This window comes from Mustela nigripes, chromosome 2 (genome assembly GCF_022355385.1).
Source record: "Mustela nigripes isolate SB6536 chromosome 2, MUSNIG.SB6536, whole genome shotgun sequence".
NCBI lineage: Eukaryota > Metazoa > Chordata > Mammalia > Carnivora > Mustelidae > Mustela > Mustela nigripes.
Window position 1 is genome coordinate 150327512 of NC_081558.1, and position 27052 is coordinate 150354563.

At 40.2% G+C, this 27052-nt stretch overlaps 1 protein-coding gene and 1 pseudogene across 1 annotated transcript in view; one reads left to right on the plus strand and one right to left on the minus strand.

The window, feature by feature from the left end:
- The first annotated feature begins 4686 nt into the window (after window positions 1–4686).
- Window positions 4687–27052, plus strand: part of PCOLCE2 (procollagen C-endopeptidase enhancer 2) — a 65997-nt gene continuing 43631 nt past the window's right edge. The window contains exons 1-2 of the mRNA XM_059391798.1: window positions 4687–5198; window positions 6212–6320. Coding sequence (XP_059247781.1) covers window positions 5116–5198; window positions 6212–6320 — 192 coding nt within the window. The 5' untranslated portion in view covers window positions 4687–5115. The remainder of the gene's footprint in view (window positions 5199–6211; window positions 6321–27052) is intronic.
- Window positions 13993–14117, minus strand: LOC132012614 (U4 spliceosomal RNA; annotated as a pseudogene).

Consider the following 27052-nt stretch of genomic DNA (forward strand, 5'->3'; position numbering starts at 1 on the left):
ATATTTGTGCCTGCCCATTATGTTTTGAGTAGTCTTTGAATATTGGGGGAAATCTCTACAGTATATGGCCCTTTCTCCCACAAACAGTTGAATTCTTAGTCTCTCTTGCAGCTGAAATATACTCGTGTGATATAGACATTACCTATCATATAGGATTCCATGTGATTTTGGATTTAAGAGATTAACATGAGGAAAGAGGGTCTGTATTAAGCTTTCCTTCCGTTAGCAGCAGAGCTATCTGGCCTTTGGGGTAGAGGTATTACAAGGTTTAGTTTCCCAGGGCAGAAATGCATCTGATGTGCTCATAGCCGTCACAATTGCAGTGAGCTGGAATATTTCCATTATTGTTTAGTCTTGGTGGCAGCATGGCAACTGATTTCTCACTGGGCCATTTCGGAAGCCAGGCGTTGGCCATTAGCCTTGACATAGTTTCTTCAGTGCTCTTATTGCTTCTATGAACTACCTTCCATTTTAAAATGGATCCCTTTTATGGCCTGTACTAGCCAGAACAGACTCAGTTGTTTGTGGCTAAAAAGACTAACCAAAACAATTCCCTTCCAATATTTCATTCTTGAAAGTGGGGGAGGTGTACTTCCTAATGCATGTTTACAAACATCAAAAAAAAATTGAAATAACATTTAATTCTAAAAAGCCTTGTTCATGAGAATATTTAGTAATGAGTCTGTGCACAAGAATTCAAAGATTCTGGGTACCTGGGTGGCTCAGTGGGTTAAAGCCTCTGCCTTCAGCTCAGGTCATGATCCCAGCGTCCTGGGATTGAGCCCCACATCGGGCTCTCTGCTCAGTGGGGCGCCTGCTTCCTCCTCTCTCTCTCTCTCTGCCTGCCTCTCTGCCTACTTGTGATCTCTGTCAAATAAATAAATAAAATCTTAAAAAAAAATTTTTTTTAAAAGAATTAAAAGATTCTGGGGAGTTCTTAATGTTGACAGCGTCCAAAAGCTGAATTCAGAAGAGGCACTTCTATCACTAAAGTATTAATATCATAATGCTACACTACTGTATTTTCCTAGTTAAAGAAAGCAGGGAGGGGGCACCTGGGTGGTCCAGTCCATTGTCTGTTTGGCTCAGGTCATCAAGCCCCACATCAAGCTCCTTGCTCAGCAGGGAGCCTGCTTTTCCCTCTTCCTCTGCTTCTCCCCGTGCTCGTACTCTCTCACACACTCTCTGTCTCTTTATTTATAAATAAATTAATAAATACTATCTTAAAAAAATTTTTTTAAAGGAATAGAAATTCCAGTTTGATGGTTTTATAGAACTACAGATGTAGGGAAATATCACAAACACCATCTTGTCACATAGGCGACATCAAAGAATTTCCACACTAATTGTTTTCCAGATATTTTTCATTTGTAGCATTTATAAATCTAGAGCCCCATGTGGTACAGTTGGAGTAGTGTCATTTTCAAGGAAGCACAGACCACACCCAAGTTTTAGATGAAGGTCCTGCCTCAAAGAACCATGGGAGTGACCCAAGGATAGAGTCCAGCCCCTCATTATCTCCTGTCCTACCTTCTCCCCCTCAATCTGATGCACTGCCCTGGATTGTTGCCCAAGCACCTTTCAAGTTAATTGGAGATCGTCCATATCTGAGATTAACTGTACTGGAAAAGGGCACTTAAAACATACTTAACACAGGCTCCAAATTTTCAAAGATATTGAAAAGCGTTCAGGATTTTATCTTCAAAAATGGAAATGGAAATTCAAAAATTTATTTTGTATTTAATAAAATTCCATTTATATTTGCAACTATGTGCCAATTTTCATAATGAATAATGAGTCAAATGTGGAGTTTTTGACCATAATTTTCTCTGCAAAAATGCATTCTAAGAAAATATAAACATCCTTTCATTTACTCTTGACTTTCACAGCACTATATTGTAGAAAACTAATTTTGAAAAATTATTATAAAGTTTTTTAATTTTTCTCATGGACACCTTTTTTTTTAAAGATTTTACTTATTTATATGACAAAGAGAGCTCACAAGTAGGCAGAGAGAGAGAGGGGAGGAAGCAGGCTCCCGGCTAAGCAGAGAGCCCAATGCGGGGGCTCAATCCCAGGACTCTGAGATCATGACCCAAGCCAAAGGCAGAGGCTTAACGCACTGAGCCACCCAGGCGCCCCTCATGGACTCCTTTTTAATATTTTGGCATTAAAAATCATTCTTTTTTTTAAGGGACTTTGGTCAGCAACCTTCTTTAGCTTTTTCTGTCAGTTCATCGGTGTAACTCATCCAAGTCTTCATTCATCAAAAGAAGCCCATCATCCTCCCACTTCTTTCAACCTCACTTGCAACCATTTTATAAATTCTGGATCTTTTACAAGATCTGGGTCTTTTACAATACAGCACTATGGATTGAAAGTGCACTGTTATTTACATTGCATTTTCAGATGTTTACAAAGCTGATGAATTGACCAGAGACTAACCAACAAAGATGTTGACATATTGGGCCTAGCTAGATGCTAATGTTGGGCAGCAAGAAATGTTTGGGGACTAATTTTATAAGTGGTCGTTTCATTGGAGAATATTTCCATATTTCCATGACTTAGATTCTCTGTGCAACCTACTTAACTGCAGAGATTGGGTACTATATACCTTGGAAAATAAGGATCACTTCACTTAACACTCTGCTTTTCTTTCTAGAATCTACCACTAGGCTTTCATCCTCTCTACCCCTGTCCCTGACTAGGCCTGGAGTTCTTTGGCTCCCTGCCCATTATGCCAGTTCGGCATCACTAAAGTCCAGAAATCAGTCTCAAAGAAATGGACCCTACACACACGTTCAAAGTCCACTTGGATCTACGGCCATACCACCCTGAACGCGCCCGATCTCGTCTGATCTCAAAGTCCACTTGGGTCTGTCTCAATTTTAACACATAAAGTTTCTCAGGACATTTAAGGGTTATAATTTTCATCTTGGAGCTGTAGTTCCAAGACAAATACGTTTTTCTAAGAGCAAATACTCTTAAAATCATATGGTAACATCAATGTCTTCCTGTGGGTCTCAACAACAGAACCATCAGTGTTGCAAGTCTGACTCTTTAGTGAGGATAGGAACACAGTTATCATTCCATAAATTAAGAAAAGAAAATATTGTTGCATACTTATGTTCAAATAGTTTTCTATGTACTAGGACAGGTTTAATACTTTGTTTTTGAATTTTAAAGTTTAAAAACTTAGCTTAGTCCTAGGAATGAAGTATTTTCTGGCTATGATGACTTCAGATCATTACCAGAAAGTGAATTGAGCAATATTTTCACTTTATAATTTAAAACTTTGACTTTTTCACAAAATATCATCTAAAACACTTATGCTGTTGGATAGCATATTCTTGAAATGTGTGCAAAATAAACAATCATTTATTTTCCTTTTTGGTGTTTTAAAGCAATTTTTATTGGTTGAGGGTGTAGGTTTTAGGATATAATGTAGTTTGCCAAATTCTGTAATCCATTTTTTCTTCCTTTCTTTTTTAATGTCATAAACAGGGTGTGGTAGCCTTTAGAGAACTTTTTAAAAGTTGTAGTTCTTGGTCTTTTTTTTTTTTTTTTTTGCTTCATTTTTTCAAAAATAGTAAGATAATCTAAACCCCATAGGGAAATTCTGGTTTCTACTATTGTTTCCTGGGTTTCCCCGCTATTAAAAGACAGATTATTCCCTGTAGCTAGTTTTTACTTATTTTCTTGCTAGGAGTGTTTACATTCTTAACATTGTATGTTCATGATTAGAAATGAAACCTTGGCAAGAACTATTTCAGTGGTGGGTTTTTTGGTTTTTGTTGTTGTTTGGTTAGAAAGGCGAAAATAATTTAGAGGGAACAGCATATATGGGGCATCTAGATTCAGCTATATCCCTCTTGTGCTGATGTGGTTGTTGAATATCTCAATGAATCCATTCTGTTCTTATTTTTCTTTTATTAATTCCTAGCTATTGGAGAGCACTTAACAAAATAAGGTGTTTAAAATTCTTTTTCTTTAATTAAATAAAGTCTTGATTCCACAAGGCTGGAATTGTTGTTCTTAGAAAAAGAAATTCTCTGTGACTCTTAACTCATTAATGTTACAGAAAGAAATTGTTGGAAAAGATTCTTTAAGAACAGAGAGATGCCGGCAACGAAACACCATTTTCAGAACAGAACACGGTGAGATCTCCTGATCTGGGTTCCATCTTCATTATCTGACATAGTTGACATAGTTAATGGCAATTCACTCACAAATCGCTTGGCTGAAAATACAGTTTTAAATCCCTGCACAGAAAACGGTTTCCCTATTCTCACACATCAGGAAAAAAACAGAGAAGACTCTATTGAGGGAGAGTTTCAAGTAAAAAGATAAGAGCAGTTGTTAAAATTTGATAGAACGCCCTTCTGGTTCCCCCTTTTCTTGCCTTAGATCTGTGTGTTTGAAGGCGACAGAAGTAAAGAGGGAACCCCAGTTTTCCAGCAACCAGCAAGCGCGAACACTTTTTTTTTTTTTTTTTTTAAGCAATTAAGTCAAACCATTCTCCAAAGCAAGCCATGACCCCCTCTCTGTGAATCGACTGTGGATCCCGAAGTCGGGTCCCGCTTGGGTACCACTCGGCAGGGCTTCCCCCTCCTTTCCTCCCCACAGGCCCTGCGGGCGGGATGTGACAGGCACTGCGGTCCCGGGGGGCCAGCGAGGAGACGCCCGCCCGCCCCAGGAGAGGAGGCGGCTCCGGCCTCAGAGCCGCCCCCTCCCGCCGCCGGAGAACAAACGGGATATTCAGCAGTGGCCTGTGGCTGCCAGAGCAACTCCTCTGGGGAAATTCAGCGTCGAGGCAGCGTGCACCGTGATTGCCTTTAAAAGCGCCCCACCCGCCCGCCGCGCACACCCGGATACCTGGGCTGCCCCGCGGCTGCGTGCGCACGTGTGTGTGCTCGTGTGTGTGCTCGTGTGTGTGTGTGTGTGTGTGTGTGTGTGTGAGACAGAGGGAGGGCGGGGAAGCGAGCCGGGAGTGTGCGGCGCGCGAGCCTGTTTCTCCCCGTGTGTGCCAGAGTGGGAGCCTTGGGGGGTGCGACCCGGTGTGCGGACCGGCGTGCGCGCCGGGGTGGGAGCAAGCCGAGCGCGTCTACACCGGCCATGAGGGCCGCGGGCGCCTGGGCCGCGCTCTGCCTGCTGCTGGCCGTGGCCGCGCAGCTCTCCCGGCAGCAGCCCCCGGAGAGGTAACGCGACCCCCGCCCGGTATCCCTTTCTCCCCGCCTCTGTCCCGCTGTCCTGCAGCCTCGCCCCGCGGTTTTACCGCAGCCGCGTAGGGGCGCTCGGGGATCCCGCGCGCGACCCTGCGCTCACCCGGGCTCCGGCGTCCGCTGCCCCCGCCCGGACGGCCCCCCGCTCGGCCGCGCGCCCCCAGCTCCGCCAGCCCGACCTCCCAGCCGCTGGCCGCACCACCACGTGGCGGGGTCTGAAGGGGACCGGCGCCGCCTCTCCCCGAGTGCGTCTGCGGGCGGAGGGAGGCACGAGGGCCTGAGGCTGCGGTTTTTGCTTTTTCACTTCTGCTTTACTCCTCCGGGAGGCTCGGCCCAGAGACGGAAAGCCTCGGGGAAAACCCGAGTCGCGCGGCGCGCGGGGAGCCGCTCCCGGAAAGTTAACCCTTCGTCAGCCCCCGTCAGGGCTGCCAGACCGCCCAGGACCTGGGCTGGGGGACCCATCCCGTGGCCACCTTTGGCATCTCCTCTTCCACCTCCATCACCAGCAGCCTCCCTTTATAAATGCGAGGCTCTGCCAATGGTTAATGGTTTTCAGAAAAGGGGAGGAGAAGTAGGCATCTCTCCACATTTAGGAAATTAAAACTTTTTTTAATCTATTGCTTGTCTGTCTTTAAGACCGTGTACCTCGCCTAGCTCTCACCTTCTTTCACTCCCCTCCACTCCCCAGTCAAATTTTCCATTGACTATTTCCCATTAACTTTTACCACTACGTGGAGCATTTGATTGCTTATGGATAGATGGATAAACAGATGTTGTGTTAGGAGGATTGAGATGGCAACTGGACAGAATGTTTTATTAAACTGTAATTTAAAAATTCTCAACTAGCAAGTTTCAAATCCCTTATATGGTGCAGGCATTTATTAATCAATATTAACTTTATCCATATTTAGAAGCTACAACCTTTCTAAAGTTGACATTAGATTGTTAGACCTAGTTTCAAATTAAGTTTCCTTCTTTTATTTTCCCAGACCTGTTTTCACATGTGGCGGCATTCTTACTGGAGAGTCTGGATTTATTGGCAGCGAAGGTTTCCCTGGAGTGTACCCTCCAAATAGCAAATGTACTTGGAAAATCACAGTAAGCATTTTTTTTTTTTTTTCTTTTTAAGGGTATTCTCCTGGAAGTGGGTATTGGAAACAGTGGAAGGCTGCTGCATTTTTCCTCTGGTGTGAGGATTTGGGTAGGGGGCAAATACCTGAAATAGTAAAATGTTGGATTTACCTCAACTATTTGGGAGATTTTTATTAATAGAACTAGTGGTGTCCTGCATTAGTGATTAGAAAGGGCACAAGATAACGGTTGAAGGAATAAATTCTTAAAGCAGATGTGTTCCTGAAAACCCTTCCTGATCCTGCTGAGTTTCATGGATTCAAAATTAAGGCCGTTTTCAAAGTTCTGTGGTAATGACTTTTAGAATCCATTTATTACCTGTGCATTACATAAATGTCTCCCAGTGGGGAATAGAAGAGCAAAGGTAATGCTCATCCCTGACTACTTTATACCCACTATGGGTGAAAGGGAAAAGAAAAAGGAAAAGAAAATCTCACTTAATGTCCCTGACTTAAAACCACCACTAAAGGCAGTTTAAGAATAGAGAATAATAATAATTGTGGGGTAGGGTGGGAAAATGTAAACAGCAAAAAAAAGGCTAATAAAATGCCCATGCAGTTAGTAATGACATAGATTATGCTGAGTCCAAAAGTCGGATTTCCAGACAGCCATCTTAAAAAAGAAGTCTGAATTTAGAATCAGCCAAAATGAGTCATCTTGCCAGTCAGTGTGATAGTGAGTCTTCTTCATTTTTTCATTGTTGGGAAGTTATTTGGTAATTGAACACATTGGTTCACTGAGAGCTTTAGTCTATCAGATTGTGCTACCCACTGATGATAATTTTTAAAAGTAGCTACCTCTCTATGGGCACTTAATGTGTACTAGACACTGTACCAGGTAGCTAACAAGTATAACCTCACTGAATCTTTGAAATCACTCTGAGAAAGTGACTCTTACATCCCCATTTTATAGATGGGGAAGCTGAGGCCTAGAACAGTTATGTAAATTGACTTGATCAGACATTTGGTAAGTCCAACTTTATGTATGAATGAGACCTGTTTTGCAGTGAGGCATTCTTACCAACAGGCAAATATTTGGGGTCCCCTTCCTTAATAGAAGGTGTGGCTTCTGTCTGCACTGATACTTTCCTATAAAATATTGACTATCTGATGAACTGATGCAGATTTCATTGTGTTATTGCAACACATGGGGCTAGGAGAGAATATGTCATAAAAAACAGCTTTGAAATATTGATATTAGCATAAATGTGAAATAAGGCTTCAAAATAAACATGTAACTTGGTTTTCATATTATAGTTGTGTTTCATTTGCAATTTAATGTATTTAAGTTATAAACGGTCCAAGGAAATTAATAACTGAGGGGCATCGTGTACATAACAAGTAGAAATTCATGGTTGGCTGTATATTTAGGGTATTATGGGCATTGTTGGTGTGGCATCAAACTTTGATGGGTGAAGGGTATCCAGGGGACTTTCTTTGGTAAAGAAGTGGTAGGCTTCTGGAAGAGGACTGACTGACTACCATATTCTTATGTGGGGGGAAGGAAAGTATAGTGGATGTTCTATTTGGATGCAGTGTAAAGGTAAGGCATATGGGCTCAACAGTCAGACTTCTCTGGATTCAAATTCTCATTCTGTCACTCATAAATTGTGTGATCAGGACTCCTCTTTTTTAAACCTCGGAATTGTTGTGAAGATAAAATGGGTTAGTACAGGTAAAGCCCCTTGGCTCAGTGTTGGGGTTATAATAAATTAATTACTTAATAAATGTTAGCCATCACCATTATCATTTTCATTATCCTCATTATTGTTGGTATTGACTTCCCATTCCTTCAGACCCTTGGTTGATTTGGCAGATCACTGTTACGCCCTTACCTCACTGGCTAAGCTGTGCTTGGCATCAGCTCAGCTCAGAATAGCTCAAATCTTGCCGAACAATCTCCTTTGTCATCTATATCTAGGAAGAATTATTTCTGTGTTGGGTTCTCCTGTAGTCTTACTGAAAAGATTCCGTGTGAGTCAGAACTAGGGCAGCTTCCAATAACAGTGGCCTAGAACAACAATGGCTCTGACAGAACTTTGGTTCTCTCTCACATAAGGGAATCTACAGGTAAGCAATCCAAGATTGGGGTGGCAGCTTCAAGCCAGTAGGCACACTGTATCTTTGTCTCCCCCTGCTTTGCCATACTCAGATGTGTGCTACAGTTCTAGCCATCATGTTTACATTTCAGCCAACAAAAAGGAGGCAAAGACGAACATGTGTCTTCCCTTTAAGGACATTGTGCATAATTACATGCAACTTGCTGCTTACATTTCATTGGCTTGTTCTTAGTTACACCGCCACTTCTCTGCAAGAAAGCTGAGAAAGGAGGGCTTCATTTCAGGTGTCCATGTGCTCTGTTAAAATTCAAAAGCCTTCTTTTGAGTAAAAGTTTTCTATCAGCTGTGGAAAGAAGGGAAAACAGGCAGATGACAAGCAGTCTCTGTGGCATATTTATTTGTGGTTTTCTCAGGCTGCCTGAAGTGATGTTCATGAAGTTGAGTAACAAATATCAGCCTTTTTGGAAAAGGAAAAAAAATTTTTTTTTTAAAAGAGAGTATAGGTAATATAGAAGAAAGGACTACACAATTTGCTTTTCTAGTCAAAAGCTTAATAGTTTTCACTCTTAGTTGAGTTTATTCTATTCCAAGGGGCTGGGTCTTCTATGTTTGCATGAGTTGCCACCAAGAACTTCCAGAGAAGCCCAGCATGTTCTCCTGGTTATAAGTACTGCCTCTGTTGTGCACAAAGGCCATGGGTGCTCTCAAGGTCTTAGTTTGACAACATTTTTATTTCTTTGTATGTCACAGAGAATAGCACTAACTCATTTGTTAAAATCTTCTTAATTCTTCTTCACAGTTCTCTGGCTTGTCAGAGTAGCAGAAGGGAACTCCCCAGCTCCCATATATCCTAGGGAACCTAAAAAGAGGAGAACTGTGGTAGCTCTAAAGCTGGTGACCCTGAGGTCTCTCACACATTCGACAAATGTGCTTTGAGTTCTGGGTGCTATTTGGGTTATGGTAGCAAACAAGGCAGCCAAACTCCTTACTGCCATGCAGCTAGAATTCTAGTTTGGGGAGATAGGCGATGAATGTTTAAATAAACAAAAAAAGAAAATATGAAGTAGCGATAAATATATTATAAAAATAAAATAGATATTACTTCATATCCATTAGGATGGCTATTATAAAGAAATAGAAAATAACAAGTGTTGGCAAGATATAGAGAAATTGGACCCCTTGTGTGTTGGTGGTGGGAATGTAAAATAATGCAGCATGCTGTGGAAAGTATTTCTCAAGAAATTAAACATGAGAAAAGCAGAATCAGACCTGCACATACAGAGAACAAACTGATGTTTGCCAGAGGAGGGAGGGTGCAAAATGGTTGAAAGGGAGTAGGAGATACAGGCTTTCAGTTATGGAATGTTAAGTCATGGGGATGAGGGGTGCAGCACAGAGAATGTAGTCAATGGTATTGTAATAGTGTTGTGTGGTGACAGATGATAGCCACCTAGCCTGATGTATAGAGTTGTCCAGTCACTATGTTATACACCTGAAACTAATGTAACATTGTGTGTCAACTATAATCCAACAACAACAACAAAAAAGAAATTAAACACAGAATTACCATATTATCCAGCATTGCCACTTCTGGGTCTATACCCCAAAGAAGTGAAAGCAGGGACTTGAGCAGATATTTATACATCCATGTTCGTGGCAGCATTATCATAGTAGCCAAAAGGTGGAAGAAGCCCCAGTATTTATCCGCAGATGAAGGAATGAACAAAACGTGGTATAGACATGCAAGGAAACATTATTCAGCCTTAAAAAGTAAGAGAATTCTGGGGCACCTGCATGGCTCAGTCGGTTGGGTGTCTGCCTTTGGCTCGGGTCATGATCTCAGGGTCCTGGGATAGAGCCCCGTATCGGGCTCCCTGCTCATTGGGGAGTCTCTTCTCCCTCTGCTCCTCCTCTGCTCGTGCTCTCTCTCTCAAATAAATAAAATCTTCAGGAAAAAAAAAGGGGGGGGGGGGATTCTGACACATGCTCCAATAGGGACGAACTGTGAAGACATTGTGCTGAGTGAAATAAACCGTCACAAAAGAACAAATAGTGCGTGATTCTGTTTTTATAAAAATAGAATATTTTCTTTTTATAAAAATATAAAATATTTTTCCACATTCTCTATGTGGCACCTAGAGTACTCAGGTCATAGAGACAGAAAGGAGAATGATGGTTGCCAGCCTGGGGGTGGGGAGTTAGTATTTAATGGGAATAGAGTTTCCCTAGGGGAAGATGAAAACGTTCAGAGACAGATGGTGGTGGTGACTGTTGCACAGCAATGTGTAAAGCTCGTTCTGGCTGCTGTCTAGAGGATGCGTTGTGGGGGGTTGAGAATGGAGCAAGGAGACCAATTAGGAAGCTACTCTGGCATCCAAGAGAGAGAAGATGGTGGATTGAACAAGGGCGGTAACAAAGGAGATGAAGAAACATGGAATATTCTGCCCAGAGCAGCTCTCTCAGCAGTTCTGAGTGCAGTTAGGATCTAGTGGCTCCAGCTGAAAGGCTGGATACACCAGGCTTCAGGCCCTGGCTTGGCAGCTGCTCCAGATGCGGCTGAGCTCTGGAATGACCTCATCCAAGGCCGTATTAAAGTCTTTCCCAAAGTGGAGGATCTAGTCCATCTTGCTGCTCCTGCAGACAGTAAACCAAGAATAGAATTTCTACTGGGTGATTCAGTATCACTTTTATTAAACATCACAGAGATGCTTCAGGGCACCTGGGTGGCTTAGTTGGGTAAGCACCTGCCTTCGGCTCAGGTCGTGGTCACAGAGTCCTGGGATTGGATCCCACATCGGGCTCCATGCTCAGCCAGAAGTCTGCTTCTCCCTCTTCTTCTGCCCCTCCTCTCTGTACTCCCCCCAAATAAACAAATAAAATCGTTTAATAAAAACCATAGAAATGCCTCTAAATGGGATTCTCAGAGTGGCCCTAAAATTCTAGTTCCTGTAGTTGGAGAAAAATATACTGCCTCTCACTCCTTACCTGCCTCTTATCCTGTTCTCCCAGGTTAGAGTTGTATTCCAAGCAAGGTGGCTTTCCTCACCAAATGGTTTTCCTTGAACTATATCTTATCAATAGGATATTGAGGAGAGTCTAACATTAGTATCTGTATGCTTTGAGGAAGTTGAATGCTAGTTGTCACAGCCAAACTTCCTAGCCAATTGTAATGGACTTTTTGGTATGGAAATATAGCCTACAAATTGGAAATTTAGATTTGTCCTTATATTACAGTACTTTAAAATTTCCATAGCTATTTCTTGGACAGCTACACTGTCCCATATACTGTCTACATTGCTACTTAACTTAATTGACTAAATTAATTACAAATTCAGTGTCTCAGTCACTTTAGCCATTTTTCAAGGGCTCTGTAGCCACATGTAGATAGTGGCTATCATATTGGACAGTATATAATATAAATATTTCCATCAACACAAAAAATGCCTTTGGACAGTGCTGTTCCAGAGAACTTCTGAGGTTCATTTTACTCATGTAAAGCTATGATAAGGACATGGTGCTCTATGCTGCTTAGTTGTACTTCTGTTTTGCAAGTGGGGAAGGTGACCCTTGTTCTGTGTGGTGTTGAAATTGTGACTGGAACTCAAACCTCATGACTTAGCTCTATCTTTTTGGGTACAACTCTTGGTGACCTCAACTAGTCTTAGGTTCTACTAATTAATTTTGCTGAGTATGAAAAAAATTTTGCTGAATATGTTCTCAAAAACATATGGTTAGACATTAAAGAGAGAATTTGAGGGTGAAGAAATTGTAAGATATTTTGTAATCCGTGATGAGGTTGAAGGTTTCTTAGTTTCCTGTGAGAGTCGATTTTCAGAACTGGATTTAAGGGACATCTGCATAAAAAACCTACTTGACGTGGATGATGGAGGTGGGAGTTAAGTATGATTTGAGAGCTAACGTATGTATAATTCTTTGGAAAACAGTGGTTGATCTAAGCAGGTTTGGAAGGACAGCAAGACTGGGTTGAGACAAAGGTCACCTGAATTGACCTCCATGCCATTAATGGTGTCATTAAAAATTCAGTGCAAATGTGGCAAATCACCAATACCTTTTCTGTTCCTTGGTCTTTTCATCAATAACTTGTTCACTTTATAATCCCACAGTAGAATTACAGATTTGTATTGACGGTTCGACACAATTTTTGAATGAAAAAATAGGCATAGTAGCAAAGTAATACCTTGTGAAAGCAACTATTCAGAGTTTGATTTGGGCTACATATGTTATGGCAGGTTAAGTGGAACCAACAGAATCTTTGTTTATAGCAACTATGCAAATTAGAAGAAACTGGAAGCCTAGAACCTTCTGGGAAATCACCTTGAATAGGTATGTAGGAATTGTCATTTTGAATCAAAGTTAAAACTAAATGTCACATCTGAATGTGTTGGGCAGTTGCTATCATTAGGTAACAGAAACAGCAGCTGGTATGTAGGTTAAGGTGAAGATGATTTTGTGCTTGGAGTTGAAGTGGGGCATGATTTACAAATTTTTTAAAAATGAGATACTTCATTTATGTTGTCCTGTTGTTACAGATCATTATTGAATTACAAAGTATTTACTATTTATATCTTTACCCCCCCCCCAATTTAAAAGTATTGAAATTAGAGAGCCAATTATTGAAGGCTTCAGTTATTTTCTTCAGTAGAAATCTGGCTTGAGAAAAATCAGCAAACATTTGAGGAATTTAAAATTTTAGAGGCATTGGAGGTTCTTTTAACTCTGAATTAAATAATGTGGGAGAGTCGGAAAGTCACAGACCTTTGCCAAAAATGGGAGAACAATTATAACAATGAATGGACTCACTCCCATTTAAACTGGAAGTGTGTGGCAGTTTTCTTTATCTAGCTAATTCATGCAGAAGATAAAAAACCATAAATTATTGCATGTTGAAGATCTTTGGGCTCCCAGGTAATACATATACTATTATTTTGATAACTTTTTTTTTTCTGTTGAGCTGAAATTAAATATACTAGTTATTATATAGATTATAGGTATAAAGTAATATAGGATAATATAAAGTAATATATAAAGTAATAATGTGTGGTTTTCAGTATACTTTCAAATATATTGTATCATTTTATTTCATTCCCATCCAATTCTGTGATGTCAGAGGATGCCCATTTTGTAAGTAGTGAAACTGAGGTCTAAAGAACCCCTAATATTGTCATTCTTGCAAAAATATGAAAAGACTAGAGAATTTTTCGACCAGTTGATACAAAGGCACTGTTACAGACTTATTGAGCAAATAAATGGACATTTACCCAATGCTTATTGAACATCTTCTATGAGCTGAACATTGTGGTGGGCTCAGGGGGTAAAAAGATAAGGCATGGTTTCTGTCTTCAAGGAGTTTATAATCTGGTATGGAGTAGTTAGACACGAAAACCAGTAGCAGTTATGTATGTAAATAACTATGATGCTCACTGTAAGTCATGTTAAGTATTGATCATGTGGAATGAGTCTTATTTACATTTTTAATTATTGAAATTCTTAGATTCAGTAAATGAAAATAATTATTGCCTCATGCTAAGAGTAAAAGATGTCGACCCATTTTACATCTGTCTTACTCTAAGACTTGAGAAATTGTTACTGTATCCTTTGTTTGACATCCTAGGGCCATTTTCAGTTAGCAATAATCATGCCTCGGATAAACCTCATTGGCTATGATACTGCCACTTCGCAAAGCTTCCTTGGACCGTTTTATAGTGCTTGCCTTGATATTTCCAAATATGAGAATAAATAATTATTTAAGGGCATTCCTGTACCATTGCCTTTGGGGTGATTGTGCCACTAAGGTATGTTAAAGTCATCATTCTGAGTTCATCCTCCAAAAGCCTGATCAAGTTTAAATGGCATTCACATTTAAAGAAATGATAGATTAAAAATGTGGTGGGGATATATATTTTCCCAATAACCTTCATATGGCTTCATGAGAAGAAAGACATCAGTGGTGGGGCATGGAGTTGTGTGAAAATTGAAACAAATAATGATGTTCCTCTAAGATCGGTGCTAGGTATATAATTTGAGAAAACAAATAGTGGATTTAGACGGGAACTCAACATTTAAGGCACTTAATTATACCTAAGGTATGGCAAGGGGTTCTAAAATTACTGTAACTATTATTTCCCTGGCATAACCACAGCAGGACAGATAGGAGAATGGAATTTTTGGCCTTAAACACATATTTCCTGGCTTTAAACTACATGTAAGATTTAGAATTATATAGAGACTTAAATTCCGATCTTAACTACAGGTTTTTTTTTAAAACATACATATACATTTGTTGGACTAGGCTTGGTTATTTCAGCTGCCTTGAATAGTAATTTAACCCCCTGCTTGACTTAATATTATTTACATCTGATCCCTTAGTAAAGATGTGGATAACTAGCAGAATGTCTGTATACCCAAGGCTGAGGACCGTAAGAATGGGACGAGAGCACTAAAGCTGGTTTTTGTTTGCTTGTTTAATTAAGAGAGTATAATTCAGATACTTTGTGATTCTTAGGGCACTTAAACTGTCCCAATTAGGTTTTAGTTGGTAAGGCACTGGAAGAACTAAATAAAATCTGTTTCCTGCTCCCTTAAATCCCCCCTGGGAAGCAGGGAGAATATAAATCCTAAAAAAATAAGCAAATAGGTGACATTTTCCCACTGGGGCCTCAGTCCAGTTTTTCTAAACTTGTTTAGTTTTCTACTTGTTTTTTAAGGACCTCTATTGCTTGCTTTTGTTTTGTTTTTCTTTGTTCTTTCCATGAAAGTCAAATATATTTTTATTGATTAAAAACCTAATGTTTTATAAATGCTCTTATTTGTTCTGCCTGTATTTTTTGTGCAGGGGTGAACCAGAAGCCTTGGAAAGGGCCTAATGAGGAGGGAAGAAAATGAGAAACCATGAAAACAGTCTTCATGTTTTTCTGAAGAAAATTCTCTTTCATAACATCTTAATGACGAAAAAGTCATTCTTTCCTGAAACATCACTTTAATAACGGAGCACCAAAATAACACATTTAAAACCTCTCTATTAAAAAGCACTATAAACGAAGAAGGCATTTAACAGAGGTAGAACAGCCAGAAAGAATCTTAAGGCATATGTTCTTAAAAGGACGGATGGAATTACGTTCCCATTCCTTGCCCACCTCCAGAGTTTAATTTATGATGTGAAATTATGGGCAAGTTAGAATTGTTCCATAAATTTGCAGATTCCTTTCAATCTATCATGTATTGACAATACAGAGAGAGAGAGAGAGAGAGAAAGAGAGAGAGCATTCTCATCTGTTGGTTACTCTGTGCTGGAGGCCAGAGAAGCATTTAGGGGACTCCTAATTCTCAAGGTTTCTCTTTTCTCCCCCACCTCCATTCTTCTGCTTAGGTAGGAAAGCATTCTTGTGACGGTTGCTGTCCCATGTTCCTGGCACAGTTCCTGGATTATTGTGTCTTGATCCTACAAGAAATGGAATCACTACCTTCACCTTACACAGTTGCACCTTATAATTTAGCAGCTTTAACAACAGTGGCAGTAGCTGTTTGGGGGTACACTTGACTGTCTTACTCTAGGAACTTTGGAGAATAGAAGTGTTTTCTTCAGATATATTATTTGTTAGATCATGGCAGTCCATGTGGCAAGTCTTCGGAAACCCAGTATAAACATCTAAAAATAAATGGAACACCCACAGAGGAGTGGGGAGATGGAATTAAACCAGTACAAGCTCTGCCACTAAATATCACCTCTCTTTCATCGCCTCACCCCCAGGACAGTCTGGAGCATCACATATAATAAAACAGTGTTTCCCAAAATGTGGAGGGAGGAGAGACCATTAGGTCAGAGATGGGCTGTTCCGTGGGTGAGACTGACACAGGGAAGCCAGTGGGCATATTATCACTGCATATATTTCTGCTCCTAGAAATGAATTGATAGGAGTCTGATTGCTAGACACAGATTTCTAAAGGTGCTAGGCTACAATTTGCCTTTCCTGGAAAAAAAAAAATCATACTTTATTAATTTATTAAAACCATTTTTAAAGTACCTACCAGAGACCAGATGCTGGGTTGGGCCCAGAGATGGCAATAAGAAGAAAACCACATCCCTGAATAGGACAGGAGGAGATAAGGAGGATCTTAACTAGTCAAGGAGATGTCCCCAGAGTGAATCACCCTGACACAAGGTGACAGGTTTCATGGTTAAAGGTTGTTAAGTGTGGCAATACTCAGTGACTAGAAGAATGGATATTGGAGAGTCATACTGCTGACATGTGGTCAGACCTGCCTTGTAGGGGTAAAGGGAGGATCGAAGGAGATAGTAGATGAAAGGTCCTTGGCTTGGTGCTTGATACAAGCATGCACTCGTAAACGGTGGTTATGGTGGCGGTTATTTTTCTAACCTCTCTTCTAGGGCTGTAATAAGGCATAAAAGGGTGATGTCTGTGTAGAACTTGTCTACAAGCCAATGCATTTCAAGCTGGATGGTAATCCCTTTGGGGCATGGCTAGCTCCCATTGGAAATACCCACTCCTACTCACTATGTCCTTTCTTCATTTAAAATGTGATCTTTCATAAGACTTTGTCCACAGAAGTACTTCCAAAACTTTCCTGCTTCTCCTCAAGCCATGTCCCCTTGACCAAACACCTCCCATTCCAGAACCAACCCAAAATGCCCCATAGCTTTTGAAACTAGGATGTTTAGAAACAGGGAAAGGATTGTCACTTAAAAATTGCCAATAATTTTCTATCTTTAGAGATTGGGACTTCAGTTTGCCTTAGAAGCCTCAATCACCAGAATAGTCCCTGCTAGTCACACAAATCAAGTAACGAATTTATTCATTTATTCCTAATAGAGACACCTCATGATAGAGCGGTTAAAAGTGTGTAATTCCCAGAGTCAGACTTGCCTGCGTTCAAACACCAGCTCCACTATTGTCGTGTAAGTCCTTAAAGATGACCCCCCAATACCACACCTCCTGGTATTTATGCCTTTTTCTAGTACTCCCAAATATTGAATCTGGGCTGGCCCTGTGAAGCAGATAGAGTGGGGCAGAAGGGACATGCATGACTTTGTGGCCAGGGCATAAGAAGTCTTAAAGCTTTTGCCTTAGTCTCTAAACATGCACTCTGGGGGAACTAGTGGCCATGTGAAGACCACCATGCTGTGAGGAAGCCCAAGCCAGCCATGTAGAGGGGCTTCATGATGGGGAGTGGGGGCGAAGAGGAAGAGAGATGGGGAGAGAGAGATGCCTAGGCAGGCCCCGGTTATTCCAGTCTTCTCAGCTGAGGTGCTAGACATGGTGTGCAGATGACATCTTGGACAACCAGCCCAGTTAAGCCTTCAGATGACTTAAGCCATAGCTGATAACTGATGATAATTATGTAAGATGATTCAAGCCAGAAACCACCCAGCTGAGGGTAGTGAACTCATAGAACTGTAAGAAATAATTGTACAGTGCTCCTGGGTGGCTCAGTTAAGCATCTACCTCTAGTTCAGGTCATGATCCCAGGGTCAAGTCCTAGGGGGGGCTCTCTGCTCAGCCCGGAGACTACTTCTCCTTCTAACCCTCTCCCCTTCTCATGATCTCTCTCTCTCTCAAATGAAAAAATAAAATCTTAAAAAAAGAAGGGTACATTGTTTTAAGCCACTGAGTTTTGGGGTATATTTTTTATGCAGCAATAGGTTACCAAAACAGTTATTTACTAGCTGTATGGCCTTGAGTTTGTTAGTTAACCTCTCTGTGCCCCATTTTCCTCATATCTAAAATGTGACTAATGATATTCCCTACCTCATGGGATAACTTTGGGGATTTAGTTATTGAATGTGTGGTATTAAGGTGACTTCATAGGGAAAGAACCGGGGAAATAAATGTCCTGACCAAACTCCCTTTCTTATTTTCAATTCCTTTTGAGCTTCCCACACGCAACTGGAGGACAACTGTTGATCCATTCATTCAGGTCAACCACTCAGGAAGGAGAGTAAAGGGGAAATGGAAGGAGAACGGATCTGGAGGGGCAAATAGAAGTTATTTGACACAGGAAGCCTATGTCAGGGTTCTCCAGAGAAACAGAACTAGTAGGAAATATATATGCATATACATGAAGGCATGTGCACATACAAGCATCGGCATGTGTCCTTCTAAATAACATATGCACAAATACATAGAAATACATATGTAGGGGCGCCTGGGTGGCTCAGTGGGTTAGGCCGCTGCCTTCAGCTCGGGTCATGATCTCAGGGTCCTGGGATCGAGTCCCGCATCAGGCTCTCTGCTCGGCGGGGGGCCTGTTTCCCTTCCTCTCTCCTACTGTGATCTCTCTCTGTCAAATAAATAAATAAAATATTAAAAAAAAAAAAGAAATACATATGTATATATACATACATGCTTAAAAAGATTTGTTTCAAGGAATAGGCTTATGTAGTTGTGATGGTTCTCCAGTCTGAAATTTGTAGGGAATCTGTCAGGCAGGAGCTGATGCTGCAGTCTTGAGGCAGAATTTCTTTTTCCTTGGCGATACCTCAGTTTTGCTCTTAAGGCCGTTCAGCTGATTAGATGAGGCCCACCCATATTGTATTATAGTCTCCATAAAGTGAGCTGACTATAGATGTTAACACATTTATGAAATACCTTCATGGCAGTACCTGGATTAGTGTTCGAATAACCATGTCAACCAAGTGGACACGTGAAACCAACCATCACAGAGGCACTGCAGGTTTGGACCAGGGGAGTGACAAGGGTGGCCCTGGATACTGTGTTGAGAGCAGAGATTGGGGTGCAGGAGTGATAGATAATAGGAAGCTAGTTAGGAGTCAACTCCTGTAATTTAGGTGAGGGAGGACAGTGGCTTGAACCAGCATGGGAGCCATGGAGGTGGTAAGGGATAGTTATTTTCTGGATATACTTTAAAAGAGAGCCAAGAAGTGTGGGGTGGGGGGGGGGCGGGGCAGGAACCAAGGATGGCTTCACAGTTACTGGCTCGAGTAAACGAGAAGGATGGAAGTGCAATCCATCAGCCATGACGGGGAGGCCAGGGTACAGCTTCTTTGGTGGGGGAGGTCACATGTTGTTTTGACAGCGTTAAGCGGAGGTGTACATCAGATCTCACAGCAAAATGCCATTCCGAATACTACGTCTCCTGCAGAGAGACCAGGTGGCAGCTAACGGTTTACTCCCTATTCTTGAAACAGTGCTTTAGGAAGTAACAAAAGGTAGAAATGTGATCAGCTGGCAGTGGGTGAGCCCCTGTCTTTAAAGTGTGAGGTTCATGAAACTGGTTGCAGACATGGCTATGTTTAGGTGTGGTGGCAGCTGAAGATAAAGGTGCTTTTTGAAATGAAAAATGGTACATAGTAAACAGTGATAATGCCAGTAAAGGCCTTCTCTGGTGTATTAGAGTAATAAATCCTGCTTCTTGATAGCCTAAACCTATTATTCAGAGGCAAAAAAACACTATTTTATACTGAAAATAAGGTATTGGAATCTTTTGAGATTGAACCATTTTACAAACGGTTTGGTCGCTTGAGAGTCTGGCATGCTCCCAACACTGGATGTTTTTCTTCACTTTTCAGGAAAATAAATCAGTAACTTAATATGGGGCGTATTTTCAAGCCACACCTAAATGCTGGAGCAGAACATGAAAAATACTTTCTAGAGCTAAATGTTATCAAACACAGAATCGGGAATCCATTCACTGCTATTGCCCAGATTGAAACAGTCAGCTTTCTAGGTCTTGATTGTGATCTGTCCATCAGCCTGACATTTTACGGGATGTAAAATGCTGTAGTTTATAATGAGAAATCACCTCATTATTCTGGGTCCTAATCTGATTTGAGTACCCGGAACTATCTGACAAAGCCAGAAGATACTTGCTACCATTCTTGACATCCTGTTATTCTTCTCAGTTAGGCTTTTCTAACTTGTAGTGATAAGAATAAAAAATCAAACTGATGGCCTTTCAGACTAGTACCAAATGTATTGGCATACTTTACAATCATCTCTCTTGTTTATGTGAAAATACTATTAAGTGTAAATTAATTTTAGGCTTTTTTTTAAAAAATTTTGTTTAATTTAAATTCAGTTAGCCAGCATATAGTACATCATTATACTACTTTCCATAAGTTTAATTTTAGACTTTTTTAGGAAAAGACTTTATTTAAGAGAGAAAGGGAGAGAGTGAGAATGAGAACACAAGTGGGGGAGGGGCAGAGGCAGAGGGAGAAGCCGACTCCCCACTGAGCAGGGAGCCTGATGCGGGGCTCGATCCCAGAACCCTGTGATCATGACCCGAGCCAAAAGCAGGCATTTGAGCCACCCAGGAACCCCTTGATTTTAGGCTTTTAGAATCAGACCTAAAAGTGGCTAACTGTATATATTCCCAATATCCATTAAATAGTAACATGGAGAGCAGAAGTTGGAGAAACACTCTCTTGAATAATGCTTTCCTTAAGAGCAGAAGCCACAGTTATCTTTTTCCTCTCCTTAGACCCTAGCACAGGACCTGACACATAGTTAGGTAGTTGATAAATATTTCATTATATTGGAAAAAATTGGATCGCCTTTCTGGGAAAAACAAGAGCGTGTCATTGTTCTCTTATGGTCCTTGCCCCACTTTCAAGGAACTTAGATTGATTTGTCAAGAGCTTTCAGCCATTGCACTTCTGAGTTTGACCAATGACAGGTTTTCATACCAGTCACAGTTGAGGTTCTCATCAACATTCTGCTTCAGTTTTCTCACCCGCCTCAAGTATTTTTCTTAGCAGAGACCAAGAACCACAAGTCACAACCCTCCATGACAATCCAGCTTTAGCTCCTTTGGGAAATTGTCAAATTACCCACTGATATTTTCTACATTTATTTATATATGGAGTGGCTGTTATTTCTAATTAAGATTATAGTTGATATTAACAAGACAGGATAAATTGGATGTGGCATGTAAAAACTTGTAAGATTTTTATGATAGGTCACAGGGTGATGGAGGATGACTGGGTTTCATAGTAATTCGTATCAATTTCAGACTTGTCCCAAATAGCAGGTTTCAAGTTTGCACGGTGATGTGGATGACACTTAGCTGGTAGCTTTGTTGTGATAGATAATACTTATAATTTTAATCAGCATTTACTGAGCATTAAGTAAGTGACAAGCACTATCCTAAATGTAGTAAACTGATAGATACATGTTTATGCCACCTGCACAGCACTCTATTTCTGCTTGTTTTAGTTTGGGTTTTTTTGGGGTATACTTTACATAGAGTGTGCAAATCTTAAATTTGCAATTCAGTGTATTTGACAAAATCAAACATCTGTCTAAATCACACCTGTATCAAAAGAAACATTTTCAGCACTCAGAACCCTCCCTCTTACTCCTTTCCAGCCAATTCCCCATCCCTCCAAGAGGCAAGTAGCATAGATTAGTTTTTCCTATTCTAGAACTTCATAAAAATGGAATGATACGGAATGTACTCTTTTTTTCCTTCATAGTTTATTCAGTATAATGTTTTTGGATTTGTCTCTATTGTTGAGTTAGTAGTTGTTCCTTTTATTGCTAATTACCATTCTATTGTATAAACACACCACGATTTGTTTATCCATTCTCCTGTTGATGGACATTTGTGCTTTTTTCAAATTCGGGCTTCTACGAATAAAGCTGCTATGTACCTTCTTGTGCAAGGCTAATTATGAATGTATGTTTTCTTTTCTCCTCGATGCATACCTGGGAGTGGAATTGCTGAGTCATGGGATATGTATATGTTTAACTTTATAAGAACCTGCCAGATCAATTTACAAAGTGATGGCCTTAGTTTACCCTCCCACCAGCAATGGTAGAAAGTTGTATTTGCTCTACATTCTGGCATTTGGTGTTGGTCAGCCTTTCTGATTTTAGCTCTTCTAGCGGGTGTGTAGTTAATGTCTTATTGTGATTATTGTAATTCTAGTTTGCATTTCCCTAGTGGGTACTGAGATTGAATGCTTTCTGTGTGCATATTGGTCTGTCTTTTTGAAGTGTCTGCTCATGTCTTTCACCCATGTTTTTTATTGGGTAATTTGTCTTATATCATTAAACTGTAGGAGTTCTTTATTCCAAATATAAGGTCCTTGTCAGATATATGTGTTGCAAGTATTTTCCTCCCATCTGTGGTTATCTATTCATTTTGTTGACAGTATCCTTCAATGAGCAAAAATTAGGACATTTTTGAAGTCCAGTTGATCTAGTGTTACTCTGTAGTTAGTGTTTTCTTGCTATCCAGGATTATAAAGTATTCTATGTTTTCTTCTAGAAGTCTCATAGGTTTAACATTTAAATTCATGTCTGTGATCCTTCTCAAATGAATTTGTTTAATGGTTTGAGGTGGAAGTCAAGGTTCATATTTTTTCTGTGTGGATTTCCAGGTTTTGCAACATCCTTTGTTGAAAAGACTGTCCTTTTACCCATTGAAGGGCTTTGCCGCCTTTGCCAAAAATTGACCATGTAAGTGTGGCTGTATTTCTGGACTGTCTACTCCACACCATTGATCTATTTGCCTTTCTTGACTGGTTTGCCATTGCTCGCAGAAGTCTTTTGAACATCGTATTATGGTGATAACAAACAACAAATTAAGTGAACCACACTTTTAGAAGAGAAAAATGAGCCTTAGATTAAACAATCTTAACATATCTACATTTTTATTCTTCCCAGTCACACAGATTATTCTAAGCTGTCCACACTTCGGTTTGATTTTACTGATATCATTGTTGACCCTTGAACAATGCCAGTTTGAATTGCATGGGTCCATTTATAAGTGGATTTTTTAAAAATAAATATAGTACTGTACTGGAAATGTATTTTCTCTTCCTTATGATTTTCTTAGCACTTTCTTTTCTCTAGCTTTATTGTAAGAGTATGGTGAATAATGCATAGGCAAAATATGTTGTCGATCAACTGATTCTGTTTTTGGTAAGGCTTCCATTCAGTAGTAGGGCCATTAGTAGTTAAGTTTCAGGGAGATAGAAGTTGTATGCAGATTTTCAGTTGGCATCCCCAACATATAGAGTTCAACTCTATATCATGAGTTAGCATGCTGATTGCAGTGTTTGTGTTTATAGTTATTTCTAAAACTTTCCTATGTCTTTGAATTGTTGCTCTTTCATACTGTCCTCTGCAAAGCACTGAGAGGCTTCCCATCCTTAGCAGAGAGTTATTTCTTTTTATACTTTGTAGAACGGTTGCTTGTGGAGAAATTTAAAAATTGAGAAGCCCATGTTCCTAACCAGTGGTTTCTCGGAGAGTTGTCAGCTCGCTGTTATTCTGTGTAGAGTAACTTCATCAAACAGGCTTGTTAGGGAGGCCTCGCCTCTTCCTTTGGCCTTAAAATGGGTATATGAAGCCAGATTTTACAGTGTGACTTAGATGCTTATCTTTATTTTGAGACAAGTTTTGGTGCTTTTCAAAGCGTTTTAGGATTGACGATTTAAAAAACAGCAAAAGATTTGAAGAGACATTTCTTCAAAGAAGATATATGAGCGGCCAATAAGCAAAGGAAGAGATAATCATTAGGGAAATGCAGCCCAAAGCACAATGAGATACCGCTTCACCTCCGCTGGCTGGATGGATGGTTTTAGAGATGACCATAAAACAACAACAACAACAGATGATAGTAAGAGTGGTTGAGGATGTGGAGAAATTCTAACTCTTGTAAGCTAATGGTAGGTGTGTAAACTATTGTAGCCACTTAGGAAAACAGACTCTTTTAAAGTTAAACATTTACCGTAGGACCCAGCAATTGTATTCTTAGGTGCAAGAAGAATGAAAACATGCACCACATAAAAGTTTGCACAATAGTGTTCATAAAAGCATCATTAATAATAACCAAAAAGTGGATACTTCTCAAATACCCATCAACTGATAAATGGATAAATAGTAGTGGTATATCCATACAAGGAAATATTAATTACCCATAAAAAGGAATGAAGCATTAGTTAGCACTACAGTATGTATGAACTTGGAAACCCTATGCTAAATGAAAGAAGCCAGATGCAAAAGAGCCCAAGTGATATGATACCATTTATAGAAATGTCCAGAAAAAGAAAGTAGATTAATGGTTGTCTGAGGCTGGGGGTGGGAATGAAGACTGACTGTGAACAGACATGAGGGATCTTTTTGCAGGAATGGAATTGTTTGAAAGTTGGATTTGTGATGATGCTTGGCGAAACTCTAAAAATTTACTAAAAATCATTGAAATGTATGCTTCAACTAGTGTGTTGTATGGTCTGTAAATGTTACCATGATGAAGGTTTTTTGTTTTTGTTTTTGTTTTTTCCCAAGCAGGATTAGAGGGAGGGCCAGAGGGAGAGAGAGTATCTCCAGCAGACTCCACGCTGAGCACAGAGCCCTATGCAGGACTTGGTCCTATGACCCTGAGATCATGACCTGAGCTGAAATTAAGAGTTACATAATACTTAACCAACTGAGCCACCCAGGCATCTTGAAAGGTGTTTTTTGTTTGTTTGTTTAAGTGTTTTAGGATTGAAAAATTCTGTTCTGAATGGGGTCTGGGATACTAAGGAAACACCAAGACTCACCTGAGACATGTGACCAAATGGGGGATGCTGATGGCAGAATGGCTGTGTCTGGGGCATTATAGGACTCTCAGTTTTAAGAATCAGCCCCTTGAATTGAAAAACCACCAAATAATGCCCCTCTTCAACATCAGCCATCAATTCAGGCTGCTGAGGAGAGGGGGCTTGGTGAAACTTGGGTTTTCTTATTTTATGAGCAATTCCAAAGTCTGCAACTGAAGGAACAAGGACAGATAGGACCTGTAAGAACCACAGAGGAAGTGCCAGGCATGTTTGAACATAATTACCTCTACCTCGCCAAAACTTTTCAAGCCATCTGTGCCAGTTACATGCATTCTAGACAAGTGAATTCATTCGGAGCCTCTCCGATTTACTCTTTCGTATCCACTAATGTCTTCTTTTTTATGATTTGTCCTAAATGTGTTGTTGTCACAGAACATTTAATTTAAATGTCACACCATTGGAGCAAAATGACTCACTGTCTTTTCTCTTGCTGACTAAACTCTCCTCTGGGAATCTAAAGGTTTTTCTTAAATAGCATGTTAGTTTATATCTACTTTTCTTTTGTTTTTCATCTCATTGACATTTAAAAAAAAAATTCTTCTCTTGGGGTGGTCTGAGTGGAAGAGAGTTTGTAAACAAAGTTCTTTAGGTTGTTGGTAGGGTTGGGACTGGATGGTCGGAAATAATGAAGGTGCCTCCTTTGTTTGTGCTCCTAACCACCACTGGCAGCCATGCCCTATGGGTTGTGGCTTCTGGCATCTCTGAGTCCTTCCCTTCACACACCCTCTTTCTCTCTCACCCTCTCCTTGTGGATACACGTTTGTGAGACATCTGGCTATGGGCAGAGTCTTCTGTGGCCTCAGACTGTTTTCTCTTGTAAAAGTTTTTCCATGTTCTCTTTGCTGACAGAACTACACCTTTTAAAATCCTCCTTCCTCAAGCCATCATTCTAACTGATTTTTAATACAGAATTGTATACCTCTAATATCTTAAACTTGACCTATTCAAGACCAAAATTATTACACCCTCTGTCCTTCCACAGTATCTTTCTCTAAAACAAAACAACATGAAACCTCTCTCTCCTCACTGCCTTTCTAGTGTGGGCGGTGCCTATGGGACTTGAAACCTTGAGGTCGGTGTCGAAGGCTTTTCTTACCAGCTGCCCCTTGTTCCAACTCCACCGCTTAAAGGAAGCCAGCATCCCCTTGCTAATGCCTAGTGTGACATTAAAACAACCATGATGTCCCATTTTTTTACCGACCTGATTAATCACTATTGGCAGCATCCGTGTAGTTGAGGGTGTGAAAAATGATAATGTGAATTAATTTAGCTTTTCTTGGGAGTATACTATTATAATCTAAAATGCCTATATTCCTTGACTTAGCAAATCCCATTTCTAGTAATTTATTCTATAGAAATATTCCATTTAACAGAGGGTGGTTTATATAATTATGTTCATAGCAGCATTGTTTATATTAATGAAAAATTAGAAACATACTAAATGTAGAAAAAAGATGTGATTGTTTCTATAAAATATGGTATAGGTATACATTAAAGTAGCATAAAGTCATTAAAAATGGTAATATACCTGTCTTGCAGTTCTTTCCAATTTTCGTATATGTGCTGCCAAAGTGAGTACCCTGTCTTGCAGTTCTTTTGAATCCTCTGGCATTTGGCATCATTGGTGTTATTTACAGGTGCTTAATAGAATCTGGCTTTTATTTTTAAATATGCTCTTACATATAATTTTATAATGTTATACTGTATAAACTGTTATAAATAACCTCAGAATATAGTGTTATCTCTTTTTTTTTTATTAATTTATTTGACACAGAGCAGGAGAGCGAGCGAGAAAAAGCACAGGCAGAGGGAGAGGGAGAGGCAGACTCCCCGCTGAGCAGGGAGGCGGACACAGGGTTCTATCCCAGGACCCTGGGATCATGACCCTGAGCCAAAGACAGTCACCTAACTGACTGAGCCACCCAGGTGCTTCGTGTTAATGTTCTTATTACTTCTTAATAAAAATCACATTAGTGACTTCTGGTTAAGCATGGTGAATTAAACATGTGTGTTTATTTCTACCCTTTC